This window comes from Setaria italica, chromosome III, assembly GCF_000263155.2.
Source record: "Setaria italica strain Yugu1 chromosome III, Setaria_italica_v2.0, whole genome shotgun sequence".
NCBI classification, from domain to species: Eukaryota; Viridiplantae; Streptophyta; class Magnoliopsida; order Poales; family Poaceae; genus Setaria; species Setaria italica.
The window spans coordinates 20,939,011-20,951,720 of NC_028452.1; the positions used below are offsets into that span (position 1 = coordinate 20,939,011).

The window sequence follows — 12,710 nt, forward strand, 5'->3', positions numbered from 1 at the left end:
CAAGGTATTCATGAATGAGGCAACTAACTGATATGTCCTGAATAGAGTAGAAAATATTCCGAAACAGTGAAGAAAATCCAAGTAGACCTGCACGGTATTCCTGTACAGACCATTAGACCAACAACACTCATGGAGTACGGACAATCTTGCAAAACCTGAGGATGTGTATAACGAGGCAGGAATGCACCCGTAGCAATTATGCATCGAAACAGTACCAGAATTTCCAACTTGCTCAAAGGAGAGAGAATCGTATTATCGAGGATAGAAACTTAAAGTCTGAAAGTGAGCGTCAGATACTGGGGTCAAACAACTTTTAAGGCATTAGCAAGCAGCTAATCTACACAGGTGGTGATTACACTCAAAATGAAGAATTTTCTGTGCAATCCTTCCGAAGGGCAACAAAGTTTGCTGGTCCCAAAGTTGTCTTGGTAGCTTCCTTCACCTTTCCAGATGACAGCCCTCCCTTCCGAGACATCGGTGTAGTAACATGGCGGCTTGTCGGAGTTCCAACAGCAATATTGACGTTAGAGCTCTGCCCAAGAGGCTTCCTTGCAGGAAGAGGACGGATAGGGCTTGGCTTCGTTCCAAACTGTTCCTGCAGTTTCTTCTGTTCCTGAAAATAGTTGAAGCATCCAATACCCCATAAGACTTGAGATTCGCAGCAGGAATTGGACAACAATAAATGTTACATAGAGTGACATGGTTGTATAGTGATCATAGAATAGTTGAATCATAAATTTAAAATCATTATGCCACATTACCATTCATCACAAGCATCAAAAGAAAACAGACTAACAAGTTAAACAAAACACAATATGCTTGAAATGTTTAAGAATTTGTGGAATAGAAGGTATGGAAAGTAAAAAACAAACCCTTAACCGGCGCTTTTCCTCTTCTTTTTGTTGTCTTGTGGAGGTGTACTCTTCTAAACTATCCAAAAGCCTCACCTGTAAATGAATGTACAAGATCTTGAATAAGCAAAATGATGTTCACAGTTCGACACAAACAAGCCTTTTTATTTGACAAGAACACTGACTAATTGAACTTGCCTTGTTAAACATAAATGGGATACCCTTCTTCTCCCACACTTTAATTTTAGCAGTCAAATTCTCCATAAGCGCTGTAGAATAAAATAAGACTTAAAGTTCACATTGACATTTTACAGGCTACTTATATCAGACCAAACAGTTAGCTGGCAATGAGGCAACAGAAGCAAACCATGGAAGGTATTGAAGTGGCACTGTTATAAACGAGTGCCAAATTATACTGTCAAATTTGACTTTATAGGAGAAGACGTGAAGGAGCATGTACCACATTTTCCAAAAGAAATCACAAGACTGAACTAGATTTTTTTTTCTTTGTGCGCAAACAGTAGGGAGGCGGCAAATAGACAAGTCAACCAGAAGATTCTTGAACTAAAAGATCAAGATAAAATTAGAAACCTAGGTAACCTAGAAGGTACAATCTTTTGTTGAATGTGTTTTCCAATTTTATAGGCGTGCATATGATTCTATTATAAATTTTCAATCCAAGGACTATAATCACAGAAGCTCTTTATCTATTACCCACAAAACCTGAAATGGTAATAAAGTAAGGGTACCACAGCCTTCTGATATAATATACACATAATATAATATGGGGTGCTCAACAGCTCAACATAAATAATTTTTAGTACAAACAAGTATACAGCTTACATGGAATTTTGTTGACCAATACCCTAGCTTTCTCTGCACGCTTGAGATTTATGTGAGCTCCTCGACCAGCATTGTAGCGGTTCTGATCCTGGAATGGAAATCAAGGTTGTACATAACTGTTATTACTTGTTACATGACAATATGCAAGATTTAGCACTGTAATATTTCAACTTAAGATATCTAGTGTATGAACTCTTTGAAGAAAAAATAATCAGGTACCCTTTCATATTCATCAAGCCAAGTCTCCTCTTCAGATGCTGATGTCCATTTCTCCACCTTTTCTAATATGTCCTTTCTGCTTAGAGCATGTTCTTTTGCTTCTGCAATTCGATCATCCATACCTGCCAGCAACTCTGATAGATCTGCTCTACCTACAGATCAAAGTTTCTTATATTCATAAATTATTATCAATCAAACGGCTGCAAGAAAACATGCTGGAATAAAGCTCAAGATCATATTATCAATATTTATTCAAACATTTCAATCTAGGATGGGTTTGGTCTCATAGATTAAGTTTCTCCAGTTCAGTAAGCTGGCAATCAGAAAGTCATGTAACAACAACAACAAAACAATGTAGACTTAAATTGGAAAGGACCATCAACTTGCAAAGCAAAAATGTACTCAAGGACACAAGCACGACATACGAAGGAAGAACTAGACAATGGCGAACAAAAAAGGGCTAATGTTTTCATTGACTATAAATGTTTTCAATTCACCTATTCTAGAAAAGACTAGAAATTACAGTATACATGTTCCAATTGAAGAATCCTGGTGGCATTTTACATTAGCCATTGACCTAAAACAGGGAAATAAGCTAATACAATAAATATAGGCGACGATAATAAATAAGATAAATAATTAGTTACATGTTAATTTTTAGAAAATGGTGATTGAGAAGACAAGCATCAAATCTTAACACAAATGCATGAAACCAGTAACAGATTTTTGTTGGGAAAGATAGCCAGATTTAAGCTAGACACCACATGGTGCATTAAAATTTTGAATGAAAGAAAAGTTAAATAAATAAAATATGTGTATATTAAGTTTAGTGGCAAGCATTTCAGTATGAAAGCACAAGAAAGAAGTGAACCAGAATCAATGAGATCATTAAGGATCCGCCGCTCAGAGTCACTATCAATCTCCATGTGAACACTTCTATAGATTTCTTCAAGCTCAGTCATTTTCTTGAAGACTAGCTCTTTCATTTTGCTGGCTTTCAGATGGGTCAGTCTCTTAACTTCAATCTCAACCTATATCAGAGATAAAATGATTATATATATGAACTGGCATAATTTTAAGCACTAGCATCAAGGAGAAGTCAAAGGGAAAGGACAATAAATGGTAACCTTCTCGATAAGGTCATGTGCAAGGCATCCATGGGGCATCACTGTATTTTGTGACACTTTGATAAGAGAAGTAACATGGTCAAAACATCTTTGTTCATCAACTGGTGTGTCCATGAGGTTCCATAACTCAATGAGTGTGCTGCCAAGATCTTGGAGCTGCAAAGAGAGTGAATTTCAATAATTGGTATATTGAACAAAATGCAAACATAGAACAAAAGAAATATAGTACCCAAATATTTTAAGTGCATACAAGATGATAATCAGAGAAACATAGCAATAGGTTACTGAAGTCATGAACCGCAAGGTGTTTTTGGTACGGGCTACGAGCTACATGGGATTAAAGTAGGAAAGATAAAAAATGATAATCAATACAAAATACAAAGTATTTTACAGATCTGTGAGGAACAAGCAATTCAATCATACTCTGGACAAAATGTATTAGTCCCTGAGGCCTCAATCACTAGGCATAGATTGTCATGAGACCCAGAGAGTTAAGGATTGAAAGCTGTGACCTCTTATATGATGAGGCCTAAGAGATTGAAAACACTAAAATAGTGCTGTTAAATTTGCCTTGAAATGGACCTTAAAAGGTTTCCAAATATTTTACTTGCACATTATATTTAAAGAAGTGGTTAAAATCATGCATTGGTGACCTTGAAAAGTCAAAGAGAACTTATGTGTTAGAATGCAGGGAGAAGGAAAGATATAATGTTACATACTTAGTGTTAAGAAAATATCATGGTATTCTCACAAAACAGTAAACTTAGTAAACCATCATGATACTTGATTTGTATGAAAATTTCATCTCTTAAAGGTCAAATTCACTGCCTAGTAATTCATTCGTAAAACAATGTTCACTGCCTAGTATGCTGGAAATCGGGGGAAAATGGAAAAGACACTAGGTTCAATGCATTTCAGTGGTATATATGCTGATATCTTTTTCAACAAATAAACTACCTTGTATAGATATACATACCTTCCTAAGTCTTTGTTTCTTTTCATGATTTAATGCATGAACTTTTCCTGCAAGCCTCTCGAGCGTGCTGTTACTAATACTCACAGGTTTGCTTCTTCCCAACTCAGCATAACTAGGATGAACGTCATAGAGTGCCTTTTTAAGATCAAGAGACATTATGTTGCACATTTCATTAATACAGTTGATCTGGACGTCAATCTTTTGAAGCCTGAGATTCTGAAAATTAGAAACAGTCAATTTAAAGGATGACACCGTAAGCAATCAGGTAAATGGAGTTTTAGAGCTGATAAACAACCTTTTCTGTCTGAAGTTCATTAAGTTGCACCTTCAATTCTCCCAATCTCTTTAACGATAGATCATTCTCATCTACCACAGGAGCAGTGATATCACCATGATCAATGGTTCCTGAAATTTCTGCTTGTAGACGAACTATCTGCAACTGAATGGCCCTGAACTCATTCGCTCGCTCATCTCTCCTCTGTCTCAAATCCTTCAGCACTGGCTCTATCTTTGCAAGTTGGTCCGTTAATGTGCCCCCAAGCTTCTCTGACTGAATAGACAAAGATTTTCTTGATATCAGCTTGAAAATTGCATGCTTACATCTACAACTACAGAAACCACGGAAAATGATTGATGGCAGATAAACTTACCCTAGGAAAGGATTCGCGCTCTCCAAGAGCAGAAAGGATCTTATCTATATCAGCTTCGCCAAAGGACAGCGCTTGAAGCAGGTCAGCCTTCTGCTTCCTAGTTTCATTCACTTTCTTCCTGTAAACATTGAGACAATCCTCCTCAAGCTGCAGTATCATCTTATCTCTTTCCATTTCATCCTGACCAATTTCTCCCCATAGTTCCTGATTAAAAATCGTGACATTTAGTACCATATGCAAAGGTGAACCAGATGTAGAGAGGGACCCATCCGATGCAAAAGCAGAAAGAAACAGAAAGATAACGTGAACGCATTCCCCAGTGGATTTGGTAACAAGGATGCACGCAAAAGAGACAACGGTGGGGCGACGAATCACCATGATCAGAACGGCAAATGACAAACCAGGCCAGAAATTGTACCAAAAGAACCAGGAAACAGAGAATTTCCGGAGGGCGACAACATTGTCCCAAGATCCAACCATCATGGCAAAATTCAACGCCATGAAACGCAACGGCCGCACCCTCAAATCCCCGGACTACGCCAAGAAGCATGAAAGAAACACAAAATCCACGGCCGATCCCACCTCGTCCTTACGAAATCATCAACAACGGGAACCACGAAAGCGCAAAATTCGCAGCCCGATCACCAAGATCGACACGCTTGAACGCTAAAGAACGCCCATTTCCTACGAACCCCGAATCCCTTACCCACCAAGAACCACCGAGGCCACAATCGCCGGCCACGAACGTGAAACCCGAGATCCATCAACTGGACCCGTACGCCCAGATCAAACAACAGTAATCGCGCACAAAGAGAAAGAAGCGTCGTGTCGCGGGGTCGAACCTGCAGTTCCTGGAGGAGGGAGCCGCAGGAGACGCGCCTCGGCGGCTGCGGCGGGAGCGGCGGCGACGGCGGGTTCGCCATGAGGAAGCGGCGATGCGGTGGGACGGGCTGGGGGAGTGGAGTGCGCGCTCCCTCGCCTCGGCTAGGGTTTATAGAGAAGGGGGAGCCTGGGAGGGATTTGATTTGAAAGGGGAAGGGCGGGGAGCGAGGAAGAAGAGCGGCGGAGCGGAGGAGGAGGGGGAGGAGAGGATGGAACGGTATTACTGCCAGCCAGCCGGCGAGGAGAGGGAGGGATTTGAAAAGGTTTGAAAACGGACGCGCTGTTCTCGGTCGGCAGTTTTGCTGGGCCGCTGCTTGCAAACGGTAGTGGGGAGGTTCTAGGCTACGGGCCTACGGCTAGGCCCTATGCCGTATGGTTAACAATTTCGAAACACAGGGGTCTCCATTTTAAGATACAAGTAATTCTATTTTTTATTTTAAAACATAAAAACGACACAAATTTTTAGAGACTAGACTGGCATACATTAAGATTGAAACTCACAATATCCACATTATTATCGACAGCCACATTGTTGGAAAAAAAATATTCTGTTGTAAAAGTTAGTACCCCTGCCTATTTGATTGCCCTTGCTTATTTTAGAAACTAAAACTTAATTATTTTGAGGGACTAAATCCCTGTTTGGTTCCAGGGACTAAACAGCATTTAATGTCCTGTACAATGACCACATTGCCTCTAATCATTGCTACCCCTTCCATTTTTCCTTCTTTGCCTCCCCACGCAGGCAAGAATAGCACACGCCCGAGCCCAAATCCATGGCAGCAGGAGCGGCGCGCGGGGTGGCCGGGGGCGGCGGTGGGGCGGGAGCGGCAGGTGAGAACCAACGGCGGTGGGGCAGGAGGGGCAGCGGTGGGGTGGGAGCAACGGCGGTGGCTGGGGACGGGTGCGCCGGCGGCAGGGATGGCGCAGGGGGTGTGCGGAGGAAGGAGGATGCGGAGGAAGGAGGATGCGGGGGGCGTGCGGATGCGTGCAATGGGGGAGGCAAATAGACAAGCATTCAACGAGGGTAGGAGGTGTCCATGGTACCTTTTAGCCCCCATAAGCAACCATTTGGTGGCTTATGGACTAAACTTTAGAGGTTAAAGTTTAGCCAAATAAGCAGGGGTGAAGGTTTAGGGGCTAAAATGGACTAAAGTTTAGTCCCTAAAGCAAGAGGTGTCCCCTAAGTAGTCGGTAGAAAATGACGCAAAGATTGCCATTAGACACACCATGATAGTCGAGGTAGACAACGAAAGAGAGGATCGAAAGGTCACAGAATGGAAATGGAAATGAGCATCCAAACTTTGTAACACAAGATATCTGAAATATCCAATACATTTTTGCTAGATTATCCGTGTTATTGGGTTATCACTTCCTAGATTACCCTGTTATTTGTATTCAGGTTATTTCATATTATGTTTTTTAAATGAAGGGATAAGCTAATGGACATTTAGGTAGACTCTTCGTGAATGAAAGGTGGCAAGGCAACTGATGACAATACCATCGGCAAGGTGACGATGACTACGACGGCAGCGGCGAGGAGGCTGCGGCGCGGTGCTGTGGAGCAGTGGAGCTAGTCCCTGATCCGACGTTCTAGACAGTTATGCAGTGGCCATTTTTTAAGCAGAAATCTTGGACTTTGGAATTTACTTGTAATAGATTAATACTCCATTCATCCCAAATTACTATTTGTCGGATTTAGTAGCTCGGCAGTCCATCAGGAGTTGCCTAAGTGGTTGATTTGCAGGCAGAAAGGATCGTGAGATCAAAAACTTGAAAGTGATCACGAGAACACGAAGGTTTAGACAGGTTCAGGCTTCTGTAGAGTAACACCTTACGTCCTGTATTCTGATGGTTTGTACTGCTTGAGAATTAAGATGTGTTGGGATGCCCTCGGGAGGCGCCCTTGACCGCCTTATATAAGCTGACGATCTAAGATTACAAGTCAGTTTGAACCTAATCTACTCGTGTTACATGGAAGGTGATCTGAGTCGGATTACAATATGTATCTCGCAATATCCGGATTGATTCACCTAGCCTCCTTGCTTGTGCTCCAAGTATGTTCAAGTCCTTGGCCCACACATTCTGGTCGAGCGGACCCACTTGTCAGGACTAGCCAGTATCCTAATCGGTGAGGATCCATGAGGTACCCATATCTCTCACTGTTTTGTTTTGGGTTTTATAGATTCATAACTTTGATATGTATCTAGACGTATAATGTATCTAGGTACACGTCGCTAAGTATAGAAAAATGAATAGGAATTTGGGATGGAGGGAGGTACATGTCGCTAAGTATAAAAAAATGAATAGGAATTTGGGATGGAGGGAGTAGTTGTAAACCAGACGATGATTTTGCATACTAACATTTATGCAGTTGAAGTACTACTGCCGTAAACAGACAGAAGAACTCCCTTATGTACAGACATGGAAACGGACAGTGTGAAATACTGAAATATACAGATCTATGTTCCCACGTTCAAAGCCCAACGAAATATACATATTCCGGTAAACGAGTCAAAGCATTTCAGCTTGACAGCGACCTACTTATATCTAGATACCTTAGACTTCAGTTACTACCTTCACACCTTCCATCCTCTCCTGGAATCCTAGTCACACCGAGTGTGTCTGAAAATGAGAGATGGATCAAAACTTATCAGTCACATTGTGCAAAAAGAATGCTGCATTACAGGGGGCAAAAACAAGAAGCAAAATGCAGGAACCCATAATTGAGAAGTCTGGACGTGGGAACAGGAACAAAAAAGATATCTAAGCAAACCGGTAAAAGATGGCTTTTTTTCGCCGTGCCAATTTGTGTGGCACAAATTATAGCACAAGAAATCCAAACACAGTGTATATGATTTTCTTTCACCTAGAATATTTTGTAAAGCAACCCCATAATACATCAAACAAAACAGTGACCTGCTAATGCAGGTTGTAACTGTTATAATCAACATATCAGAAAGTTCAAATAAACAGAACAGAGAACAGGCCCACAGAGGTCAGTTGGTGATCAAAACGAAAGCTATGCAATCAAAGCACGCTACATCTAAGGATACATATTTATTGTTCATTGGAGTATTAGACATTAACTGGCTCCTGAAAACGATTTGATTATGACTTGGATTCCTCAGCTAACGAAATAAAAAGGAACAACAAAAGAAAAACCAGTTATGTCGCTGTTTTTAACGTGGTATTACAATGTATGCAAACATTGCAAATTATATAGAGTGAGATATGGCTATGATCCAGACTCCTAAGTTGCAGATGAAAGCTAGTGGAACAAGATATATCATATATGCCTATGTCACTTCATCATGCAAAACTTAACATGCATCTTTGGGTATTGTCGAGAGTTCGAACTGCTTAGGCATACAAGCTCTTGCTAAGAACATCAGTAAACAGCAGGTTGTCCGCTGATAGCACACAAGGCCTTAATGAACCATCAAAGCACCAGAGCCAGTGTCACGTGAAGACTGCCCATTATAACACACACACAAAAAAAAACATCTAGGCCATTTTTGGTGTCCACAAAGAAAAAGGTAACTAAATCACAACAGTATTCAACTAACAGTAAACGTCCAGTGGAAACTAACAATCTAAATGCCAAAATGTAATGTCTCACATCAGTACTAAAACCAACTATAAAGCCATTGTTTAGTTTGCATCATGTATCGAAGCACTAATACACAATTAATTCAGAGACCCATGCAAGAGCAAAACAATGTCACCGTAATAGTCATTAGCATGCACTGACAGACCGTAATTGACACATGTGGTCATAGGTCGGTTAAATACAGCAAGAGAGTTCCTAGCACAGGAAGATGGAAGGAGATGTAATCATACCTAAGAGGACGATGTGAAGTCCCTGGAAAGTCCTTCATTCTCAATGGTGTGCAGGCGAGCCTCTTCTTGTACGATGTCAGCTTCAAGAGAGACCTTGGCAATAGCTGAAAAATGTAAAACCATGTATAAGCAAGCAACATATATATCCTGGTAGATTGCATTGGATAACTATCAACGAATTATCCAAACACCCAGGACCCAATACCTTGACGGGAGCTTTCATCAGAAGCAACGGAAGACTCGGATTCGGCATCAGAGTCTCCAACAAGGCGAAACTCGACAACTGACTTGAAATCTTCCCATGGCTTCACCCAAACCTTTGCTCTGTACAGACTCTTCTTTCCAGCATCAGCTGCCTCCAATACCAGGTCATGCAGAGTCCCAGTCACGACCTGCCGCTTCGATTTCAGCACCCTTGTAAACTCCAAAGCAGAACCCTGCACAAGGAAATTCTCCGAACATTATGTAGAACTCAGGAGAAACGAGGTGTACATCCATGGAGTGATCATCTTACTAATATGAGAAAACACTGCTAACTTTTCGAGTGACGTCCCAATAGACTAATTGAGAAAAATCTCAAAGTTCAATTTCTCCATTGAATAATACTATGAGGCAAGGGACAAATGGCTAGGCACTGCACATGTGGCTCATCATATGTTTCCACAAACAGTTCAATGAACTAGAGAATTAAACTATTAGATCTCGAAACTTGGTTCTAGTCCTCAACTGGGACCAAGTTTAATAACTCCTGCAAGTCGGTGCAATTGAAGCCCGTTGGCGAATTCATGGACCTAACTTTTTCCCCTCTCTCTCGAGAGGGTTTCATTGACCTAATTGGGTGATGTCACCTTGTAAGTCAATGCAATTCACTCGTCGTACATAAGAGTTCACACCAACGGAAATTGGGTGTCGACACGAGGGGAGAGCGCGGGGAGGCGAACCTGGTTCTTGTTGTGGTGGGCGACGGCGAAGCGCGCGGCTTCCTCGGCCTCGGCCCGCTCGCGGAGCGCGGCGAGCACGCCCTGCACGAGGCCGCTCTCGTCCCCGCCGAGGTGGAACCCGGAGACCGCAGCGGCGGAGGCCAAGAGGAGCACGGCGGCGGAGAGGGAGGCGCGGCGAGGCGTCATCGTGGCAGCTAGCATCTCCTCCGATCCCGAGCTAGCTAACCTACCAGCAGCTTGGTTGGTTCGCGTCGGCGTGTGGCGCTTGGCTGCTGCTCTGCCCGACCTCGACTGCTCGTGCTCGTGCTCTCGCTTTTGCTTGGGAAGGTGGGGAAAGCGAGCCGGGTGGGGGACTGGTGGGGGCAGGTTGGCGTGGGGGCGACAGCGACGCGTGATCCGATCGGAGCCGTCAGCGCTTCGGGATCGGGCGGCGGGGTGCTGACAAGGAGCCCGACGCGCGGAGGCCAGCTTGTCTTCTTCCGGTCTATGGGCCGAGCCCAACTGCCGAAGCGTGTCTGCGTTGCGCGTCGCCCGCGAATGAGCCGTCAAGCGACCGGGCTGTTGCCCTCGTCTCCGGCGGCGCCACCGCGTCACGGACGCGCGCCACCGCAGTCCAACCCCCTGGTCCCTTGTACTCCCTCCGCAGTTCGCATCGGAAGTAGACGTGGGAATGGGTGTCCGAAACCCGAAACCTGATGGATTTTTCTCTATTTTTAAACTCATGGATCTGTTAATGGGTAAAATATCAGACCCATCGGGTTTGCGGGCGTGGGTCTGGGAATGCAGTACCCGAACCCGTAAACCTATGGATTTTTTAAACCCGGTCCATCGTACCAAAGTAGCCCATCTCAGCCCATAATACCCCATTGTTTCTTGACTGGTCTGGCCCATTTACTGCTAGATAAAAGGCCACACATTGGCCATCCAAACCCTAACCAGCTAATCCTCACCTCACCCGACCCTCCGATTCCCCAGCAGTCCCGGCGGCGCATCTACATCTCGCGCAAGTGTTGAGCGCCGCCGTGCGTAGGGACTCCAAGCGCGCTAGGCGCTGGGCGCCTCGGCCTCCCTCCTCCCGCTCTGACCCTGCTGCGTCCTCCTGCCCTCCCATTCCCGTCCCTCACTCAAGAGTCAAGAATCCCGCCTCCTGCTGCATCTCAAGCACGCGCGCACACATTCTTTTTTCTTTCTGTAGTTGATGAGAAGAACAAGCAGCTTGCCACGTTACTGTAATTGATTTGTTGATTGTGAACTTGCAGTACTGCATGCTGGTTGCTATATGGTTGTCAAATGTCGACTTGTCGTTTTACTTTGTTGCCATTTAGGCATCGACCATTTACCTGGTGGTTTGATTTTGCTCAAAATGAGCCGAACAATGAACCTGGTAGCTTTAGTTCTTGATTATGTACGCCACTGATGATCTATGCATTTGCATATTGAACCTGGTAGAATATGTATGCCTATAAATGTATGCTGCCTATAAATGTATGCTGTCCAGACTATGACTATTGCCTTCTGTTAACGGGCACGGGCGACCCGTGTGTGCCCGTTAACCCGACGGGCATGGGTTTTTCGCAAAAATTTAAACCTATGACGGTTCGGGCGGGTTTTATATTCGTAGGTATGGGTTTGGGACGGCAAAACTCAGTGGTGTGCCGGTTGCCATCCCACATCAGAAGCTTCTTGTGATTTTTTTTTTCTTGTGAACTCGAAGCCACAACTTGTCACTGTGATTTTGAGCTCTGGAGCTCTATCAGAATGTTTATGAGAGTTGATTATCAGAATGTGTTGGTGTACTGTGTGTATTAGGGTCCAATAGGCCCATGTAAGACATCTATATAGCTACCCTCTAGGGTTAGCCCATAATCTATCCATTACCTTCTAATATGGTATCAGTTAGGGTTAGTGTTTCCTGGTGACCGGCCGCCGCCGCCGGCCGGCGCCATGGCCGGCGACTCCTTCCCCCCTCCCCTCTCCTCTTTCCCCTCTCTCCTTCCCTCGTGGGCGCAGGTGGCGGCCGCCGACCGGCCTCCTGCGGCCGCGGCTCTGGCCGTCGGGGCGGGCCCTGCCGCCGCCGCCGCCGACGGGGCGGCGGACGGCGCGGATCCCGCAGCCGACGGGGCGGCGGACGGCGCGGATCCCGCAGCCGCCGCCGCCACCGCCGCCGCCGCCGCTGCCGCTGCGGCTCGCCGCGCGGGCGAGTGCGCGGGCGCGCAGGCCGGCGGGGACGCCGCTGCCGCCGCCGCCGCCGCTGCCCTCTACCCGACGCCTCCTGCCCCTGTTTTTCAACCGGGGGTGGGGGGCTGCTGCCCCTATTTTTACAGGGGTGGCAGCTGCTCCTGTGGGGGGAGGGGCTGCTCGCCTACCTTTCCCCGCCCCGC

The 12,710-nt window shown here is 44.8% G+C and overlaps 2 protein-coding genes across 2 annotated transcripts; both read right to left on the minus strand.

The window, feature by feature from the left end:
- Positions 1-217: 217 nt before the first annotated feature.
- LOC101783204 (65-kDa microtubule-associated protein 5) lies at positions 218-5,796 on the minus strand. Its single transcript, XM_004962046.3, has 11 exons — positions 5,509-5,796; positions 4,667-4,870; positions 4,312-4,566; positions 4,017-4,232; positions 3,041-3,196; positions 2,785-2,944; positions 1,914-2,065; positions 1,695-1,782; positions 1,050-1,120; positions 873-947; positions 218-613 (listed from the first exon to the last, which is right to left on the minus strand). The coding sequence occupies exons 1-11, from the start codon at positions 5,587-5,589 to the stop codon at positions 359-361; spliced, it is 1,713 nt and encodes a 570-aa protein (XP_004962103.1). The 5' UTR covers positions 5,590-5,796; the 3' UTR covers positions 218-358.
- Positions 5,797-7,874: 2,078 nt separating this feature from the next.
- On the minus strand, positions 7,875-10,643 carry LOC101784289 (cysteine proteinase inhibitor 3). The gene is made up of 4 exons (XM_004962048.4): positions 10,330-10,643; positions 9,594-9,825; positions 9,389-9,492; positions 7,875-8,170 (listed from the first exon to the last, which is right to left on the minus strand). Exons 1-3 carry the CDS (start codon positions 10,528-10,530, stop codon positions 9,389-9,391), a joined length of 537 nt encoding a protein of 178 aa, XP_004962105.1. The 5' UTR covers positions 10,531-10,643; the 3' UTR covers positions 7,875-8,170.
- Between the last annotated feature and the right edge of the window lie 2,067 nt (positions 10,644-12,710).